This window comes from Equus asinus, chromosome X (genome assembly GCF_041296235.1).
Source record: "Equus asinus isolate D_3611 breed Donkey chromosome X, EquAss-T2T_v2, whole genome shotgun sequence".
NCBI classification, from domain to species: Eukaryota; Metazoa; Chordata; class Mammalia; order Perissodactyla; family Equidae; genus Equus; species Equus asinus.
Genome location: NC_091820.1, coordinates 139,372,967 through 139,393,078, shown reverse-complemented (window position 1 = coordinate 139,393,078; position 20,112 = coordinate 139,372,967). Strand labels below are relative to the sequence as shown.

The 20,112-nt window shown below is 49.0% G+C and overlaps 2 protein-coding genes across 5 annotated transcripts in view; one reads left to right on the top strand and one right to left on the bottom strand.

The window, feature by feature from the left end:
- Positions 1-20,112, top strand: part of DNASE1L1 (deoxyribonuclease 1 like 1) — a 28,815-nt gene that overhangs the window by 2,607 nt on the left and 6,096 nt on the right. Inside the window, exon 2 of one of the 2 annotated variants that reach the window (XM_044763314.2) lies at positions 18,841-19,215. The gene's annotated coding sequence lies outside the window, so the exon portion shown is untranslated. Of the gene's footprint in view, positions 1-18,840; positions 19,216-20,112 lie in introns of those variants that run through there. The other variant, XM_044763315.2, reaches the window with a different exon arrangement.
- TAFAZZIN (tafazzin, phospholipid-lysophospholipid transacylase) lies at positions 6,838-17,708 on the bottom strand. Of its 3 annotated transcripts, none has more exons than XM_014834121.3 (10): positions 17,239-17,708; positions 16,948-17,076; positions 15,688-15,733; positions 15,351-15,436; positions 8,886-8,966; positions 8,745-8,786; positions 8,531-8,593; positions 8,302-8,354; positions 7,799-7,876; positions 6,838-7,640 (listed from the first exon to the last, which is right to left on the bottom strand). In XM_014834121.3, exons 1-10 carry the CDS (start codon positions 17,345-17,347, stop codon positions 7,575-7,577), a joined length of 753 nt encoding a protein of 250 aa, XP_014689607.1. In that variant the 5' UTR covers positions 17,348-17,708; the 3' UTR covers positions 6,838-7,574. The 3 variants fall into 3 exon arrangements, with proteins under 3 accessions (XP_014689607.1, XP_014689606.1, XP_014689605.1); XM_014834120.3 differs by having other exon boundaries at positions 6,838-7,676; positions 17,239-17,707; XM_014834119.3 differs by having other exon boundaries at positions 6,838-7,876.

The window sequence follows — 20,112 nt, the reverse complement described above, 5'->3', positions numbered from 1 at the left end:
TGAAGTCCTCCAGGTCCAGGACAGACCCAGCAGAGGACAATTTTGGAAGAAAAGTTCTATAACGGTGCCGCAGAAGTGGAAGCTGTCAAAGGAAAGGATGGAGGCCCTGGGGACCAGGAGAGCCATGACACAGAGTGACAAGAGGAGCTGATGGCCATGGGCAAACTTAGGAACACAAAGGGCACCGTTTAAATAAAGTTTCAAGGGGCCAGCCCGGTAGCGCAGCAGTTAAGTGCGCACATTTCACTTCAGCAGCCCGGGGTTTGCCAGTTCGGATCCCGGGTGCGGACATGGCACCGCTTAGCAAAAGCTATGCTGTGGTAGGCGTCCCAGGTATAAAGTAGAGGAAGATGGGCACGGATGTTAGCTCAGGGCCAGTCTTCCTCAGCAAAAAGAGGAGGATCGGCAGCAGATGTTAGCTCAGGGCTAATCTGCCTCAATAAATAAATAAATAAATTTTAAAAATAAAAATTAAAAAAAATTAAACATAAAAAAAAATAAAGTTTCCAGGCAAAGACTTTCTCGCAAGTGTGATCTTGCTGGCCAGCGGTCTCTTGCTGAAACACTTCCATCCTTCCGGGAGAAACTCGCCTGTGGCTGCTTTTATTCTCCCCTAAGTTGCCTGAGGTCCCTGGAGTGGTGACCCTTGAGGCTTCCTGAAGTACTTCTTGTGGGCCAGGCACTGTCAGAGGAACCCGCCCCCCAAGTTCAGAATCTGGTCTAGAAGACACGGGACAGCAGGTCATGACACAGGATGATGGATGTTCAAAAGGGGGAAACTCGGGGCTGGCAGGGAGGCACAGAGAGGGGCACCCGCCTGAGGCTGCTTTGACCAAAAAGTCACGTCTAAGCTGAGTCATTCACCAGCTGGTGACAGCACCAACAAGCACCTTCTGTCAGGGGGCTTCATCTTCAGGGTAAAAGCATTTCTTCATGAAAATCTTTCTGGGCCCTCATCACCCCCATGTCTTCTTGAATGGTTTTAATATAATGTTGGACACATACCAAAATATGTGTTATATCTAGGTGCTCCATAAATGACATCTATGTTACATAGACATGTGTAACCTGTATATGAAGTACACAATGAAAGGTGCCCTCAGAATCCCACCCTGGACTTCACAGACCACTGCCACTTCCTTGGCAGGAATCTGTGTCCCCCAAATCCCATTTTCCTGCCTCCTCCTGGAAGTAACTGCTAGCCTGAGTTTGATGTTTATCATTCTCTCTATTTTTTTAGGTCGACCACTTATGTCTGTGCTCCTAAGTGGTCTAACGCTGAGTAGGCTTGTTCTTGAGCTTGATAGAGTGGCATATCCTGCCTGTAGTCCTGTGCAGGGTCTTGGGGAGTATTGCATCATCACTGCAGAATCCAGTGTGTGAGCCTCCCACGACCCCTGGCTTCATTCTCCCGTTGGCAGACTCTGGGAGCCCTTCCGTTGTTCCCGTTGGTTGCCCTGAGGCCCTTCATGACTTCTGAATGCAGGATGTCTCAGGTGCCATGGTAGATAGCATCATGGCTTACAATTATTCAGTCTCCCCCTTTCATTTACAAGCAATCCTCTTTGCCCATTGTCAGCCAGGACACGAACTAGTAGTGCCTGGTTCAAGGACCCCACTATGATCCAGGGATCATAGCTGTGAGACCACCACGGCCACTATGGGAGTCTTTCAACATCCGTAAAGTGAGTGACTAGGCATTGGAACATTGCTGCCCAAACCCCTGCACCCCACACTGTGCTTGCGGTAAGGATGAGGTGAAGGGGTGGGCAGGGGGCCACCACCTCACTCTACACACTCCCTACCCCTCCACACTGGCCTGACCCCCATGCTGACCAGAAAAAGAATAGTGCACAAAACAAAGATGTACAGTGCAATGACTTATTACAGCAAACACTCCTTTGGCATCACCCAGGTCAAGAACTCAAATGTCTGTACCCCAAAAGCCCCTCTCATTCCCCTCCCATCACTTCCCTCTCGCTTCCACCACAGTGACCATGAACCTAATCACTTTGCTTTTTATAATTTTACTGCTATAACAAAATATCACAGACTGTATGACTTATCAACAGCAATAATTTATTACAGTTCTGGAGGCTGGAAGTTCAAGATCAGGGGGCCATCAGGGTGGCACCTTCTTCCAGGCTGCAGACCTCATTGTATCCTCACTTGGTGGAAGGGGTGAGGGGGCTTTCTGGAGTCTCTTTTATAAGGTGCTAATCCCATCATGAGGGCTCCACCTCTCACAACCTAAGAACCTCCCACAGGCCCCACCTCCTAATACCATTAGAGCATTAGGTTTCAACATATGAATTTGAGGGGGCCACAAACGTTCACACCAAAGCAGCAGTTAAACATGCATCCCTAAATACGATGGTTTTATTTTGTCTGTCTGGGGACTTTATATAAATGGAATTGTTCAGTATTGTATTTTGCATCTAGATTCTCTGCTCAAGACTGGGAGGTTCATGCAAGTCATCCCATAATAACAACATTGCTGCATAGCATCCCCAGATAAATATCCTGCCAGTCATTGAGCCCTTCTGTTGAGGGATGTTTGAGTGATTTCCTGCTTTGGCTAGTATGGCTAATGGTGCTGTGAACAATTATGTATATGTCTTGTGGTGCACATATATGTGCATTTCAATGGATATATATACCTAGGTGGGTTATTGCGAGGTCATAGGGTATACGTACTGGGTTGACTAGTGTCCCTCAGAATGTGATCTTATTTGGAAAAAGGGTCTTTGCAAATGTAGTTAGTTAAGTTGGAGTCATACTGGACTAGTTAGGGTGAACTGTAATCCAGTGACTGGTGTCTTTATAAGAAGAGAAAAATAGACACACAGACACAGAGAAGAGAAGGCCATATGAAGATGGAGGCAGAGATTAGAGTGATGTGTCTGCAAGCCAAGGAACACCAAGCATTGCTGGCAGCCTCCAGAAGCTGGAGGAGGGGCTCAGAACAGATGCTCTTTCAGAGCCCACAGAAGAAATCAACCCTGCTGACCCCTTGATCTTGGACTTCTGACCTCCAGAACTGGGAGACAAGAAGTCTGTTGTTTTTAGCCTCCCAGTTTATGGTACTGCAGCTACAAGAAACTCATACAGGATATATATTTTCAGCTCTGCCATTTGTGTTTCCTCTTCTGTGAAATGCCTGCTTGCATCAATCTTCCCATTTTTCTATTGGATTATCTTTTTAAAATTGATTTATAGGAGTTCTTTATATATTCTGAGTATAAGCCCTGCGTTGGTTATGTGTATTGCGAATCTCTTCTGCTCCGTGGCTTCCCTTTTCACTTTCTTAATGATGTCTTCTGATGAACAGAACTTCTTAATTTTAATGTAGTCAAATTTACCATTTTTTTCTTTATGGTTAATATTTTTAATGTCCTGTTTAAGAAACCTTTCTCTGCCCCCAAGATTATAGAAATATTCTCCTATATTATCTTCTAGAAGTTATCTTGTTTTTCATACTTTTATGTATGTATGGTGTGAGGTATGGGTCAAGTTTCTTTTTTTCCATAGAGATCTGCAGTTGTCCCAGTACCATTTATTGAGATAAATATCCTTTACCCACTGTCTTGAAATACTGCTTTTGTTGTATAATAAGTGTCCATATAGCTGTGGGTCAGTTTTAGGGCTCTCTATTCCACTGGTCAATTTGTCTATTCAGTACCACACTGTCTTAATCACTATAGCTTCATAATAAACCTTGATACCCAGTAAGGCAAATCCTCCCACCTTGTTCTTCTTTTTCAAGAGGCTCTTCTTGGGCTATTGTGCTTCCATATAAATTTTAGAGTCAACTTGTTAGGTTGATTAGATAATTTCAAAAGTTGATTAGGTTATTTGAAATTGTAGTAAGGTATACATAACATAAAATTGACAATTTTAGCCATTTAAAAAAGTTTTCTATTGTGGTAGAATATCCATAACATAAAATTTACCATTTTAACCATTTTTAAGTGTACAGTTCAGTGCATTGTTGTGCAACCATCATCACCATCCATTGGCAGAACATTGTCATCATCCCAAACTAAAACTCTGTCCTCACTAAACACTAACTCCCCATCCCCTCCCCCAGCCCCTGGCACCCACCATTCTACTTTCTGTTTCTATGACTTTGACTGCTCCAGGGACCATACAAGTGGAATCATACAGTATCTGTCCTTTTATGTTTGGCTTATTTCGCTTAGCATAACATTTTCAAGGTTCATCCAAGTTGTAACACGTGTCAGTGTAGCACATATTATTTATCCACTCATCTGTTGATGGACACTTGAGTTGTTTCCACCTTTTGGCTCTTGTGAGTAATGCTGCTATGAACATTGGTGTACAAATATCTGTTTGAACCCTGATTAGCTTTTGATTGGTATTACATTTAATCTATAGATCAATTCTGGAGAACTGACACTTTTACTGTATCATGTCTTCCTGTTCATGAGTGTGGGATCTCTCTCCATTTACTTAGGTCTTCTTCAATGTCTTTCAATAAGGTGTTATGATTTTCCTTATATAAGTCTTTCACATCTTTTGTTAGATTGATTCCGAGGTACCCTATAGTTTTGTAAATGATGTCTTGTTTTAAATTATATTCTCTAATTCTTTTGTTGCTGGTGTATGTATAGAAATGCACTTGAGGGGCCGGCCCAGTGGCGCAGCGGTTAAGTGCGCACATTCTACTTCTCGGCAGCCCGGGATGCGCCGGTTTGGATCCCGGGTGCGGACATGGTACCGCTTGGCAAACACCGTGCTGTGGTAGGCGTCCCACATATAAAGATGGGCACGGATGTTAGCTCAGGGCCTGGCTTCCTCAGCAAAAAGAGGAGGACTGGCAGTAGTTAGCTCAGGGCTGATCTTCCTCAAAAAATAAATAAATAAATAACAGACCTAAACGTAAAACCTATAAATACAAAATTTTTTTTTTAATTAAAAAAAAAAAAGTAAGTCCTGGGGATGGTCACTATAGTTAACAATGCTGTATTGCATATTTGAAAGTTGCTAAGAGAGTAGATCTTAAAAGTTCTCATCACAAGAAAAAAAATTTTGTAACTACGTGTGATGATGGATGTTAACTACACTTACTGTGGTGATCATTTTGCAATGGATACAAATATCAAATCATTATGTTGTACGCCTGAAACGAATATAATGTTATATGTCAATTTTACCTCAATAAAAATATCAAAAAATATTTACTCTAGCTTTGTGGTAGTCTCCATCAGATTGAGAAAGGTGTTTTTGTAGATAGACTATCAGATTAAGAAAGTTCCCTTCTGTTCGTAGTTTGCCAAGAGTTTTTGAAATTACAAGTATTTTACGGCTGATATGCTTCTGCATCTATTGAAATAATCATATGGATTTTCTCCTTTAATCAGTTAATATGGTGAATGACATTTATAGATTTTGCAATTCCAGAATAAGCCAAACTTTACTGTGAACCTAAAACTGCTATAAAAAAGTCTACATAAAAAAACATCAAATTGCAGAAGCAGCTATACAGTACAATATGATTTAAAATTTAAAAACCTGCAAAACTATATTTATATAATATTTATGGAGATTATGTAGTAAAAACACAAGAACATGAAAAAATGGAACATTCTATCATAGGGTATAAAATCAGAACTCTTCATGAAATGTAGTTGGTATTTGTTCAAATGGATATGAAATATATACATGAAAAAGGGATGTTATATTTTGACCTGTAAATGCAAAGTGGCCTACAGTTTGTTTTTACCTATATTTATTTACAAGTGTTTCTTTTTTTCCCCAAGTGATTTTTTTCCCTTCTGGTCACTTTTTTTTTTTTTTCCGAGGAGGATTAGCCCTGAGCTAACATCTGCCAATCCTTTTTTTTTTTTTTTTCTGAGGAAGACTGGCCCCGAGCTAACATCTGTACCCATCTTCCTCTACTTAATATGTGAGACGCCTACCACAGCATAGTGTGCCAGTGCCATGTCTGCACCCAAGATCCAAACTGGCGAACCCCGGGCCACCGAAGTGAAACGGGCGCACTTAACCGCTGTGCCACCGGGCCGGCCCCCGGTCACTTTTAAAAACCTTTTATTTTGAAATAATCATAGACTCACACACAGTTGCCGTCGTGATCATCTTTGAATCTTCTCTTTTTGCTGGCTCAGTTTTGTGGTTCTGTCTTTTCTTTCTCTCCACATTTCTATTATAGTATTTCCCATATTCTGTCAGACGCTGTCAATTTCAGAAGTCTCAAAGGGTTTCAATGTGTTCTTGTTTCTGCTGACCTAACTACGGTGCTTCATTTCTTTCTATGTTTGGTGATCTTTGTGAGGCCTTTTTGATTGATCCTAATCTATGGACAAACTGGAGATCTAAACTGAGCCCACTTTTCTCTAGAGAGAATTTGCTTTCGCTTCTGCCAGGAGCACCACCACCCTGGATGCTCCTTTGCTCCCACCCAGGGTCCCAGACTCAATCTAGGTGTTTCCTTCCCACCTCCCAACACAGTTCATGTTGCTCATGGCAACTTGCTGGGCCTTTCAGAGACCTCCTCCCTTCTGGGAACCAGCCCAGGAAGGATCAAATTGCTACTTGCTTCTCTCGGCCTTGCTAGCTTTGGGATTTGAAGCAAGTCTATTAGCTTGCTCTGCCTTCTTTGCAAAATGAGATTAATCACTACTTTTGCAAGGTTATGGGAACTACAGACAATGACTGAAGTTGTAAGCGACTGGGGCACACTGAGAACTCAAGGCCCTCTATTCAAGTGCTCTTGATGTGCCCAGGGCTTTAAGGGTCCAGCCTTCCCGTCCAGCGGGACACATCCCATCCACACCATTACAGAGAGGCCATAGGTAAAACAGCACGACACAGATGCTTTACTGTTTACAAAACATGAAAACCCAGGCCCCAGGAAACTCAAGTGATGCCAGAGAAGTGGAAAGGACAGAGAAGTCAGTGGCCCTGGTGTCGGGGCAAGTGGCAGGGTCTCAGGCCCTTACTGCAGGCTCTGTTTGGCTGGGCTCCACTTCTGGCAAAGGGCAGCTCTTCTGCCTGCAGCCTGGGGCCAGGCCCTGCCTGAGGCTCCCATGCTTGTGGAAAGAACAGGCAGAAGAAAGACATGGCTGATGGTCATCCCTGAGGAGGTGGTGAGCAGCTCCCAGATTGGGGCAGGTGGGTGGAATCCAGGCCAAGAGCCTTGTGGGCCCCTCCCTAAAGCTCCAGCCTGGCCACTTGCCCCTCTTCAATGACCCTCCCTCCTGACACCAGCCCTGGGAGAGAACATCTTCGTGGCCAAGCGGGAGAAGCAGCTGAAACCCTTCCTCCAACTGAAGAAACACAGAGGAGCTGGAATGCTCACCAACTAGGAGAGGGCACCCATTAAGGGTATGAACAAATCTGTCTAACAAACTGTAACTGGGCTCAAAGCATCAGTTCATCCCCCAGCTCCAGCTCTGTGTGGTGCAAGGACCCAAAGGCGGCACTGAGAGCCTGGTAGCTGGGGCTTGGGTCCCAGAGCTGTCTCTTCTCCAGGCCTTGGGGGCCGTGCCCAGTCCAGAGGAAGCAAGGGCAGGGTCTGGGTAGGGTAGCGCCTAGCTCCGGGGCTGCAGGTGGTTATGGAGCTGCTCCGCCTGGGTCTTCAGGCGCTGGAATTCCTCCTGAATGAAGTCGGTCAGGGCTTTACGCATCTCCACCTGAGGGGAAGGACTGGGGCTGGCCTGCAGCCCTCAGGGAGCTGCCCCCAGGAGCCCTGGGAGGCCAAGGGCGCTGGGAGGGGCCGAGGACAGTGAGGGGGAAGCCCAGGGGGGAAACTCACAGTGGACTTGTTCTCTGCCCGGAGCCGTTCCAGCACGGGCAGGGCACTAAAGGGCTTTCCGATCAGCACGGTGATTTTCTGTGGGGAGACCAGCCACCAGCAGGTGACAGGAATAGGGGGAGTGCCCACAGCTCCAGCCCAACTGCCCCGGGGAGCCAGAAGCCAAGTCCTGCCCCTAACTTGCTGCATGCCTCTAGGGCCATTCTCCCTCTTTAAAGTCAAGCAGTCGGGCTCAGTGGCATCCAAAGGCCATCTCAGTCCTGGGGTCCATGATCTAGACGTCCTGTCCCAGTGCAACCCTTTGCCTGCCCCTGCCCCAGCCTGATTGCCTTGGCTCTCCTTCTACTGGCCCTGGTGCCAGGAAGGCCCTCTCTATGTTCCCCTAGGTCCCCATGCTGCAGCCTCAAGCTCAGCTTCTGAATCTGGTCTCAGTAGTGCTGAATGGGAGACATAGAGCAGATGGCAGACAGACAGACAGATGAAGGTCAGCACCCCTTACCCACCTGTCCAAAGCGGGGGAAGTAGGGCGGGCTGTTAGGAAGGACGTCGTTCATTCCTGCAGTGTGGTGGACAGAAGGCCGGGAAGCAGGCATGGAGTGGAGCAGGGCAGCCTGGGACCAGAAGGAGCCCCCTCCCTGCCAACCAGCAGAAAGCCCCTGGACACCACCTAGGGAAGCCCCTCTCCCTGCCCTCATCCCCAGGCCGCAGCCTTGGCCAGAGAGGGAGACTCACCGACATGCCACAGCGGCAGGATGACGGGGTTGAGATGACACTCAGCAATCAGGCGCCCAATTCCTGTCCCAGGGAGAGGCAGAAACACTGGTGTGAGCAGAGCTTCAATGCCAGCCTACAGCCGGGCCATCCCTGCCCTCCTCCACTTAAAACGACCTGCCCCCTCCTGCTGCTACCAACATACCCATCTGCCACAGTCCAAGCCAGCCCTTACCCCACTTGAAGCGCAGGAACTCGGAGCTCATGTTCACTTTGCCTGTTGAGAGCGAGGACAGAGGTGAGGCTTGGGAGACATGGAGGAAGCAGTCCCGCCCATATTGTTAGTGGGGGTCGCAACCCTGCCAGCCCCACTGACCTTCTGGGAAGATGTGCACCCAGTCCCCATGGTTGAGCTTCTCCAAAATGAAGTCCATTCCCTTCTGGTAGACGCCATCTCCTGCCGAGAAAAGGCCTCTCTCCGTCAGTCCCCATTCTCCCAGGGCCCCTCCTTCCCCATCCCTGGGAATGAAGCAGCAGCTCAGGGACTGTCTCACCCCTCACTGTGCTGTCCATACAGACCCCTTCCAGTGACTGTCTCTCCCGGGCCAGCTCAGCCCCGGTTGCATCATGGCCCTTGACATCCTTAGTTCAATAATATCCTCTAAACCTCTAAGTGCCTGTCATGTACAAGATGGGATCATCGTCTCAAACTATCTCTGACCGAAATTCTGAACTTGGCAATTCCTCCTCCAACCTAGGACCCTGCGTTCTGCCTGTTGGTCTCACCATAGCCTCACCCGCTGGGACACTTCAGCTGCAGGCATATACCTACAGTACACACCCTTGCAGACCCCCGGATCGGCTCACCATCCTCCCTACCCTCCCTCTCTCCCTGCCAGGCTCTTGGAGCCTCTCTTTCTCCTTGGGATGCACCACTTCTGGGGCAAGCCTACCATCTGCTGCCCCTGGCTCAGAGGGTGCTCCTGGAGCAAACCAATTCACAACTTCCAGCCTTGCTTGGGGCCCAGATCCTGGACACCAACCCTGTCTTGGCCAGGCCAGTTACTGCAGCCACTCCCCACAGGCCTCCTAGCTCTGCCTACATCCTCAGCCTCCACCGTCCCTTTCTCTTGCTGGCCCCTTCCTCATAGGGCTCCCCTTGGCGAAGTCTCTCAGGAAAGGGAGAACACTGGCTGGAACACACAGTGTCATTGAGAGTTGGGAAAAACTCAAATTTGCTAAATGGAAAAAAGTGGGGCCGAGCTGCCCCCAATGCTAGCAACACTTGCCTTAGAGACATGCTGAGACCATGACACTGAATCCAGGTGGCCTGGTGCTCAGCAACAACACAGACATGGATGCCTAATGCTGTGTGCTGGCTTTCAATTTGGAGTCACATGGAGACAATCTGTGACCACATGCATTAAGAATCTCATCAAGCTTGTCCATATAGTGGACAGAAACAGAAAAGGAGGGAGGTTGAAGGAGCAGGGTAGAGTAAATATCCTCATCTTATCAAGTAGGGAGTAGAGAGCCATATCACAAAGAGGGAGAGAGACAGACTCCAGGACTAACTTGTGGCTATGCACCAAGAAATGGACTTTTAATCTGTTCTCTACAAGGCCAAGTCTGTAGAAGGTGCTAGTTAGGGATCCAGAAATCTCAACCCAACCCAAATGGGGAGCTGGCCCAGCAGGTCCCTCAGGGGTTGGAGTTAGGGATCAATCACCCATGACCGTTTCTTAGGGCAGCACAGAGCAGCGGTTTCCCTACTTGGGACTGCATTACCTGCTAGGGGGTGGGCTTCAGAGCTGCTGGCTCCTCTATTAACATCCACTGGTACAACCAAGCCATCCAGCTTGAAATTGAAATTCTAAAACACTACTACTATGCTTTTGGAGCAACACTTCATAATGTTTAGCTTTTGCAAATGCTATTTCTACTCACTTGTTTAGCTTGTGCAAGATCACTTCGATACTTCATGTCATATCACAAGGCCTATGCTTGGGGGGGAAAGGGAACTTCTTGGAATACAGAAGCAAAGTATAACAGATACTTCCTTTTTTTCAACACGTGTTGTTAGATCTTTGCTACACATCAAATGTGTTTGGTAAATAGCTTGTCCCTGCCCATTTTCTCTCACTGAAGGTGCTTAGGATTAAGATTTCTGCATCAAAAAGAATAAAATACCTAGGAATAAACTTAACCAAGGAGGCGAAAGACCTGTACCCTGAAAACTACAAGACACTGGGATGAGAGAAATGGAAAGCGACACAAATAAATGGAAAGATACACTGTGCTCATGGAAAGAATTAATATAGTTAAAATGTCCATACTGCCCAAAGCCATCTACAGATTCAAAGCAATCCTTTTCAAAATATCAATGGGATTTTTCACAGAACTAGACCAAATAAATCTAAAATTTGTATGGAACCACAAAAGACCCAGAATAGGATTAAGATTTCACTTTGTTTTTTTACGTTTTCTTTTTGTTGGAGGAAGATTAGCCCTGAGCTAACATCTGCTGCCAATCTTCCTCTTTTTTTTTTTTTTTTTTTTTTTTTGCTGAGGAAGACTGGCCCTGAGCTAACATCCATGCCCATCTTCCTCTACTTTATATGTGGGATGCCTGCCACAGCATGGCTTGCCAAACAGTGCCATGTCTGCACCCAGGATCTGAACCAGCGAACCCCTGGCCGCCAAAGCGGAACATGCGAACTTAACTGCTGCGCCACCGGGCTGGCCCCTTCACTTTCTGTTTTTAATTGTGCAATAAAACCTAGATTCAGGCCAAAAAGAACAAGACAAATGGAGACAGAAGACCTCTGTCTGAGGTTGCAGAAGGGAGGAACTAAGACTTGGGAACAGGGGTACGCGAGCAGAGTCCTCATCTCTCAGAGCGGGGAGTGATAAACACCACCACAGTCACTAGCCATGACGTTGTAGCCCCTGCTTCTTTCGGAGAAATGAAGTAGCTTCCAAAAGTAGCAAAAAGAGAGGCCAGCCCGGTGGTGTAGGGGTTAAGTTCACGTGCTCCAATTGGGCAGCCCAGGGTTTGCAGGTTCAGATCCCAGGTGCAGACCTACACACCACTCATCAGGCCATGCCGTGGTGGCATCCCACATACAAAACAGAGAAAGATTGGCACAGATGTTAGCTCAGGGCCAATCTTCCTCACACACACAAAAAGAGGCAGCAAAAAGAGAAAGCTTTTCAGGCAGCTGTCTCCGGGGAGTAGTCCGAGGATCTGGAGGGGTGGGCACTGCAGCTTTTCATTCAAAGTCCTTCTTTATTATTTGAGGTTACTTTATTGGATTTTACCAGGTTTTACTTTGACCAACTAGAAATAAGAAACTCTTCCTTGACCTCTAACATCTTTTGGTTACTTCCTCCTCTCTCTTCTTCCTCATAATGAAACCTCTGGGAAGAGTGGCCACTCCTGCTGTCTCCAACCACTGCCCCCGCGCACCCCCCGCAGCTCCTGCAGCTGTCACTCCCTGGAATTGGCTTCTCCAGGGTCACTGGAGGCTTCCACAGTGGCAAAGGGCTCTGCTTTGCTTCCTTCCTCTCTGGCCATCGCTTCCTGCTGCCTTGGTGGCTTGTCTCTCCTGTGTTTTGAGGTGCTGTCTTGGGCCCCTGCTCTCTCCCTCTACAATCTCGTCTCTATGTTTGTGACTTTGTTTGTGGTTGAGTCTCCGATATCTTTATTCCCAACCATTCTTTTGAGTTCCAGAACTGCACATCCCACTGTGCCTCTGGGACTGCTCCCCACTTCAGGTGACAGGCTCTTCAGATGAAGCATGTGCAAAACGGAACTTACCTCCTCTCCCAACCCCCACACTACTTTCCCCTCCTCCCATCCTCCCAATGGTTCAGTGTTACCAGATGGCACCTATGTCATCTTTGAGTTATTTTCCTCACCCCCTCCTACACCCAATCTATCAAGTCCTGTTGACTCTGCCTGCAGAGCACATCCCAAAGCAGGCCCCTTCTCTGACTCTCCACGATGACCCTCAGAGGCCTAGCTACAATCCTCTGCTGCCAGAAGCAGTGGGATGACCCCTAACTGGGCTCCCTGCCTCCACCCAGCCCCGCTTCTGTTGACCAGCCACACTGCAGCCAGGGTGCTCTCTCTCTGAAGCACAAACGAAAGCACATCGTTACCCTCACAAGACAGCACAGTCTAAAATGATTAACAGGGGCCAGCCCCATGGCCTAGTGGTTAAGTTTGGCATGCTCTGCTTCAGCGGCCTAGCTTTGGTTCCCGGGCACAAACCTACACCACACATCTGTCAGTGGCCATGCTGTGATGGTGGCTCACACACAAAACAGAGGAAGACTGGCAACAGATGTTAGCTCAGGGTGAATCTTCCTCAGCAAAAAGAGGAAGAGTGACTCCACAGATCAATGGAACAGAATTGAAAGCCCAGAGATAAAACCACACATCTATGGACAGCTAATCTTCGACAAAGGAGCAGAGGGCCTACAGTGGAGAAAAGAAAGTCTCTTCAACAAATGGTGCTGGGAAAACTGGACAGCCACATGCAAAAGATTGAAAATTGACCAGTCTTTTTCACCACACACCAAAATAAACTCAAAATGGATCAAAGACCTAAAGATTAGGCCTGAGACAATAAGTCTTTTGGAAGAGAATATAGGCAGTACACTCTTTGACGTCAGTTTCAAAAGACTCTTTTCGGACACTGTAACTCCTCAGTTGAGGGAAACAATAGAAAGAATAAACAAATGGGACTTCATCAGACTAAAGAGCTTCTTCAAGGCAAGGGAAAACAGGATTGAAACAAAAAAACAGCTCACTAATTGGGAAAAAATATTCACAAGCCACTTATCCGACAAAGGGTTAATCTCCATAATATACAAAGAACTCACACTGCTTAACAACAAAAAACAAACAACCCGATCAAAAAATGGGCAGAGAACATGAACAGACATTTCTCAAAAGAAGATATGAATATGGCCAATAGACACATGAAAAGATGTTCATCATCGCTAATCATCAGGGAAATGCAAATCAAAACTACACTAAGATATCACCTTACACCCGTTAGATTGGCAAAAACATCCAAAACCAAGAGTGACAAATGTTGGAGAGGTTGTGGAGAAAAAGGAACCCTCATACACTGTTGGTGGGAATGCAAACTGGTACAGCCACTATGGAAAACAGTATGGAGATTTCTCAAAAAGTTAAAAATAGAAATACCCTATGACCCAGCCATCCCATTACTGGGTATCTATCCTAAGAACCTGATATCAGAAATCTCAAGAGTCCGTTGCACCCCTATGTTCATCGCAGCATTATTTACAATAGCCAAGACGTGGAACCAGCCTACATGCCCAGAAACTGATGATTGGATAAAGAAGATGTGGTAATATATACACAATGGAATACTACTCAGCCATAAAAAAAGACAAAATTGGCCCATTCACAACAACGTGGATGGACCTCGAGGGTATTATGTTAAGCGAAATAAGCCAGTCAGAGAAAGACGAACTCTATATGACTCCACTCATAGGTGGAAATTAGTATATTGATAAGGAGATCTGATCGGTGGTTACCAGGGAAAAGGGGGGGTGGGGGGAGGGCACAGAGGGGGAAGTGGTGTACCCACAACATGACTAACAAAAATGTGCAACTGAAATCTCACAAGGTTGTAATCTATCATAACATTAATAAAAAATTTTTAAAAAATTAAAAAAAAAAAAGAGGAAGAGTGACAATGGATGTTAGCTCAGGGCCAATCTTCCTCAGCCAAAAATAATAAAATAAAATAAAATAAAATGATTAACATGATTATTCCAGAACCCTCACATTTGGCCTGCAACCTACATTTTCTTTCTTTCTTTTTTTTTTTTTGAGGAAGATTAGCCCTGAGCTAACTACTGCCAATTCTCCTCTTTTTTCTGAGGAATACTGGCCCTGAGCTAACATCCGTGCCCATCTTCCTCTACTTTATATGTGGGACGCCTACCACAGCATGGTGTGCCAAGCAGTGCCATGTCCATACCGGGATCCGAACCAGCAAACCCCGGGCTGCCAAAGTCGAATGTGCGCACTTAACCACTGCGCCACTGGGCCAGCCCCGCAACCTACATCTTCTACCTTTATCGCATACCTCTCTAGTGCCTAGCACACCTTCCCATGTCTCGAACACCTTTCCTTTCATACTCTGCCTGGAAAAATTCTACTTCCCCAGAGGAAAGAGCAACCTGGATTCAAATCCTGGCTTTGCCAGCTCTTGCCCTGTGACCTTGCCAGCAGTTTAATCCCTGTGCCCCTTTATCTGGAAAATGGGGATCAAAATGGGCCCTGCCTCCTGAGGCTCTCAAGATGTGCTTAGTCATTCAATGTCACATCCCTCACCCCACAAGCCTATTTCTTCTCCCAAACCCTGCAGCCTCTGACACATGCCACCACCATCAAAGACCAGTGATACCACACTGCCACCATTGAGTTAGCAACATCCTTGCATGAAGGGGCTGTGGATAATGCCTCTTTGACCCTAATGCCAGAGCTCCAGGTTCATACAATCCTCAGGCAGTTGCAGAGAACTGAGCACTCTCCAAGAAGCCATGGCTCCTCCACTAGCCACTTGCCACCTCTGCTGCCATGCAGTGGATCTGGGCCTCACGCTAGTGGGGCAGTGGTCCCTGGCTCCCCTTGCTCCCAGGCTGCCTGTCCCACCTGGGTCCCTCCACGTCCCGTGCTGCCAAGCCAGAGGCACTGGCTACCACCTCCCTGCCCCAAAGGAGGCCAGAGAAGCCCCAAAAGCACCTCCCCACAGCCAATGGCCCACTAGGGCCTCCCAGAGGAGCAGCTCACCTCGACACACGGGCACACACTTGCCCAAGCTGAAGAAGTGGGAGTGCAGCTCCTTGGTGAAGCAGATGTCTGCAGCCGCAGGGGTCCTGGAGTGGGGACAGATATAGTCATCCTTGCCTCACCTGCACCCTGCTTCCCTACCCTCCCCTCAGCATGATGCCTGGCATCATCGGCAATGCAGAATGGAGGCACAGGAGGGCCTGCAGGGTGGGGCCCCACTCCCTGCCCTGCCTAGACCGCTGGATGCCACCTCCTGGGCAGAGCAGGAAGAAGGCAAATCTGGGCAGAGACGGGTGAGGCCTGCTGGGCCCACTGCAAGGGGCCCATTCCTCCTCACCAACGCATCAACTTCAGGTTCCAGATGTGGCGAAGTTTCAGGATCCCTAGAGAAGGAGAGAAAAGCCTTCATGCCCTAACTTAGCTTGTCTTTAGGGAGCACCTTTTTCTGTCACCCTCTTTCAGGGAATGGGGAACAAGGTCAGCAGCACTACCTTTTCCTATGGCCCAAAGTGGCACCTTGCAGACCCTTGGGCTGGACCTCAAATTCTCCCTGGCTCCTCTGTCTCTCTCATCTCCCATATCTTTAGTCACTACATCTGGTCTGCTTACATCTCTGATAGATTTTAACACTGCCTATTCGTCTATACCTCTCCTTTCATTATCACTGCCATCACCCTAGTCCAGGCTAGTGGACGGCTCCAAAGCCTCCTTCCTGGCCTCCTAGGACCCGCCTGTGGCATCCTACATGCCATTCTCTGCCCAATGGCCAGGGTGAACTCTGAAAGGCTCTGATTTGACCCGGTGGCTCCTGGTGAGCTTTAAGATAGTCTAATGTCCTGCATTCAGTGGTAGAAGCCCTGAGCACCCTTCTATGCAGCCATCCAGGTTACTGGAGCCAAGCAACTTCCTGTGAAGTCAGCAGAGCAGGAACTTCTAGGTGGGGGACCAGGCTCCCAAATGAGGCTGGTTGAAGGGTACAAATCCAGTCTGGGGCAAACCTGAAACCAGGACACAGGTCTTCCAGCCCCTAGCCCAGAGCTTCCTTAACAGATTTGTTCCCAAGACTCTGTGGGATCTTCAACGGTTTAGAGAATGGAGGGTTCCACAGGTCTGGTGCATCACAGTAAAGAAACTGTCAGACCTTGCCCTGTAGCCATTTCCTCATTTTCTCGCTCCCTCCAAGTTTCTTAGGCTCTCTCCAAATCACGTTCCCTGAGAGGATGCTGAAGCTACAAATCAAATTTTCAGCCCTGAGGCAGGACACCCCAGAAACAGGAGTGCCAGAGCTATGTGAAGAGCCCACTGACAAGTGAGTTTGGGGGCCGGCCCTGTGCTCCACTTCAGCGGCCCAGGGTTTCACCTATTCCAATCCTGGGATGGACATGGCTCCGCTCATCAGGCCACACTGAGGCGGTGTCCCACATGCCACAACTGGAAGGACCCACAACTAAAAATACACAACTATGTACCGGGGGGCTTTTGGAAGAAAAAGGGAAAATAAAATCTTTTAAAAAAAGAGAGTTTGTTCTGCCTTTGTTTGGCCCCCATCCCAGGTTCTGTCCCTGCCTCCCTGTGCCCAGCGCAGTGGTCCAGGTACCCCAGAGATGAGGGTCATCCATGCAGGACTGGTGATTGGAGACAGTGATGAGGGGAGTGGCTGGGCCCCGGTTCTCGATGAGTTCGTACAGCACCTCCTTGTTGTGGACGGTGAGGTGGTTCATGTACTCTGGCGGGGAGAGAGGGAGTGTGGGGGGCCTTGGACTTCTCCCACAGCCCAGGGCTCCCTCGACCCACACTAGGCCCGGCCAGCGCTCCCAACCCCAAACCCCAACTCTAGCCGGGCGCGGAGACCCGTGGCCGACCCTGCCTCGGCTTCAGGCACACTCACTGGTCCAGAAGCAGCTGTAGGTGCCCACCAGGCCCATGACAACGCTGCTGGCCAGGGTCCAGGCGAGCGGCGGCACCGCGGGGAAGGGCCATTTCACGTGTAGGGGCATCTTTCCCCCAGAGCGAGTTCCCTCCCACCGCCCCCGGCGGCCCGGCGCTCCCTCTGCCACCGGGCAGCCTGTGGGGCCGCTCCAGGTCTGTGTCCTCAACCGCTCGAGAGCTAGGTCCCTGACAGGCCAGCGCCGCAGACGGACGCCGCGGCTCAGCGCGACAGGGGCCTCGACCAAGGTCACCTCGCAGTTCAGGCCAGAGCCGGGCCCGGCCCCGCTCTCGCCACAGCTGAGCCGCCACCGGGCACTGGAGCCGGAGGACGTAGCAAGGAGGGATAGGGGCCAGCAGCAATAGCGGTGCACCCCGCGCACCCGCCGGAAACCGAGTCGGCGACGGCGCCCGAACCCCGCCCCCCCGCCACCTGTCGCAAAACGCGCTCGAGCCGCTTGACGGCAATGGGGGAGGGCCCGCGGGCCGCGGAGTCCCGCCCTGCCCTTGCGCAGCTCTGGTCTTAAGCGCCGGTTCCTGTGTCCTTAATCCATCTCCCAAAAAGTCTCGGTGGGCAGCAGGGCTGGGCAGCACGATTAGCTGACACCGCTGGAGGTCGCGGCGGGTAGAGCACTTTCTTTTTTCAGGAAGATTAGCCCTGAGCTAAGGACTGCCAATCCTCCTCTTTTTGCTGAGGAAGCCTGGCCCTGAGCTAACATCGTGCCCACCTTCCTCTACTTTCTATGTGGGACGCCTACCACAGCATGGCTTTTGCCAAGCGGTGCCATGTCCGCACCCGGGATCCAAACCGGCGAACCCCGGGCCACCGAGAAGCGGAACGTGCACACTTAACCGCTGCGCCACCTGGGCCGGCCCCAGGTGGAGCGCTTTTACTTTAGTCTTTTTTTTCCCCTTTACTTTTATTGAGGTAAAATTCGCATGACAAGGAGGCCGGCCTGGTGGCCGAGTGGTTGGGCTCGCGTGCTCTGCTGCGGTGTCCCAGGGTCTCACAGTTTCGGATCCTGGGCGCGGACATGGCACCGCTCATCAGGCCACGCTGACGCGGCGTCCCACGTGCCACAACTAGAAGGACCCACAACTGAATATACAACTATGTACTGGGGGGATTTGGGGAGAAAAGCAAAAAAAAAAAAAATTCGCATAACATAGAATTAACCATTTTATACTATTTTATAGCATTTTATAGTATATACAGTAGCTTATGTATATAACAATGTTATACATTATATATATTAGATGATGTAATTTTACATAAGTACAATATTACAAATTTATACTATACGTGTATATGTATGTAATACGTAATGTGATGAAATATGTAATATATAGCATATAATAGGAAATTATATGTTATAGTTTTTTATATCGTTTAGTACGTTTGCACTGTTGCCAGCCACCATCTCTAAGTAGTTCCAGAACATGTTCGTCACCGCAAAAGAAAGCCCTGTACCCATTAAACAGTCTTTTTAATCTTTAAAGCATAATTTTAGTGACTTTTAAAATTTTTCTAACCTTCTGCTCATCACCATCCCCAATCCATTAGTGCGTAGGTCCTACCAAGAGGGACATTGCCCTGATGACAGCATTACAACCATCCAGTGAAGACCCACCACCTGACCAAAGACCCTGCCTGAGTCCTCCAGTTGTCCCAACAGCAACAGTGCAGGACCCCAAGGGACACTGAGCTGCCAGCTCTCTAGTTCCCTTCTCTCTGGGACAGATCCTCAGTCCCTGCCCTCCAGGAAGGGTGGGGCAGCAGGCTGGCCTTGACGTGTGGTAACGTGATGGGTGAGTCAGGAGGACAGTCTCTTCCTCTTTCCTTCTCTCCAGTCCCTGCCCAGGCAGGCGCTGGGATTCCGTGGGTTGTTGCAAACCACTTACAGCCGAGGCAGGCAAGGAGACAAGCTGGTCTGCACAGGTATGGGAGCCCTCTGGGGAGAAGTGGGGAGGAAGTTGCCCCAAGCCTGGGGAGGGGGATACGAAGGGAAGGGAACCCCAGGACTGGGGCCAAGGCCTGGTGTTGGGAGCCTGGGCTGGGCTTTGGGCTGAGGCCAGAAACAGTCACTTTCTGGTTCTTCTTGCCCTTGGCCCTCATGGGGGCCCCTGGCGCCAGGGCCTCCAAGCTTGGGCCTCCAAGCCTGCGGTTGCCAGCTCAGGGCTGCCTAAATACCCACATACGTCCCAGAATAGGCACCAGGGCAGGGGACTCAAACTAGCATGAGTGACAGAGCAGGTGGCCAGGGAAGAAGAGGCATTGAGCCCAGCCAGGAGAGTGAAGGAGATGGACAGAGACGCAATGACAGAGACAAAGATCGGGGAGAGCAGAGAAAGACAGAGGCAGAACATGAGCCCAAGAGGAAGGCAATGAGGTGACAGAGAAAAGCCGGCAGACAGAAGTACAGAGACTTATGTCACTGAATGAAAGTGACAAGGACAGGGAATGGAGCAAGGGGCTGAGCCCAAAAGATAGGGCAGAGTCTGGGTGAGCCTGAGACAAAGATAAACCAAGAGAGATGCTCAGGGGTCGGCCCTGTGGCACAGCGGTTAAGTGCTCACATTCCGCTTCGGCGGCCTGGGGTTTGCCAGTTCGGATCCCGGGTGCGGACATGGCACCGCTTGGCAAGCCATGCTGTGGCCCGCGTCCCACGTATAAAGTAGAGGAAGATGGGCACGGATGTTAGCTCAGGGCCAGTCTTCCTCAGCAAAAAGAGGAGGGTTGGCAGCAGATGTTAGCTCAGGGCTAATCTTCCAAAAAAAAGAGAGAGAGAGAGAGAGAGAGATGCTCAGGAAGAGAGGGGCTCCAGTTGGTAAGACG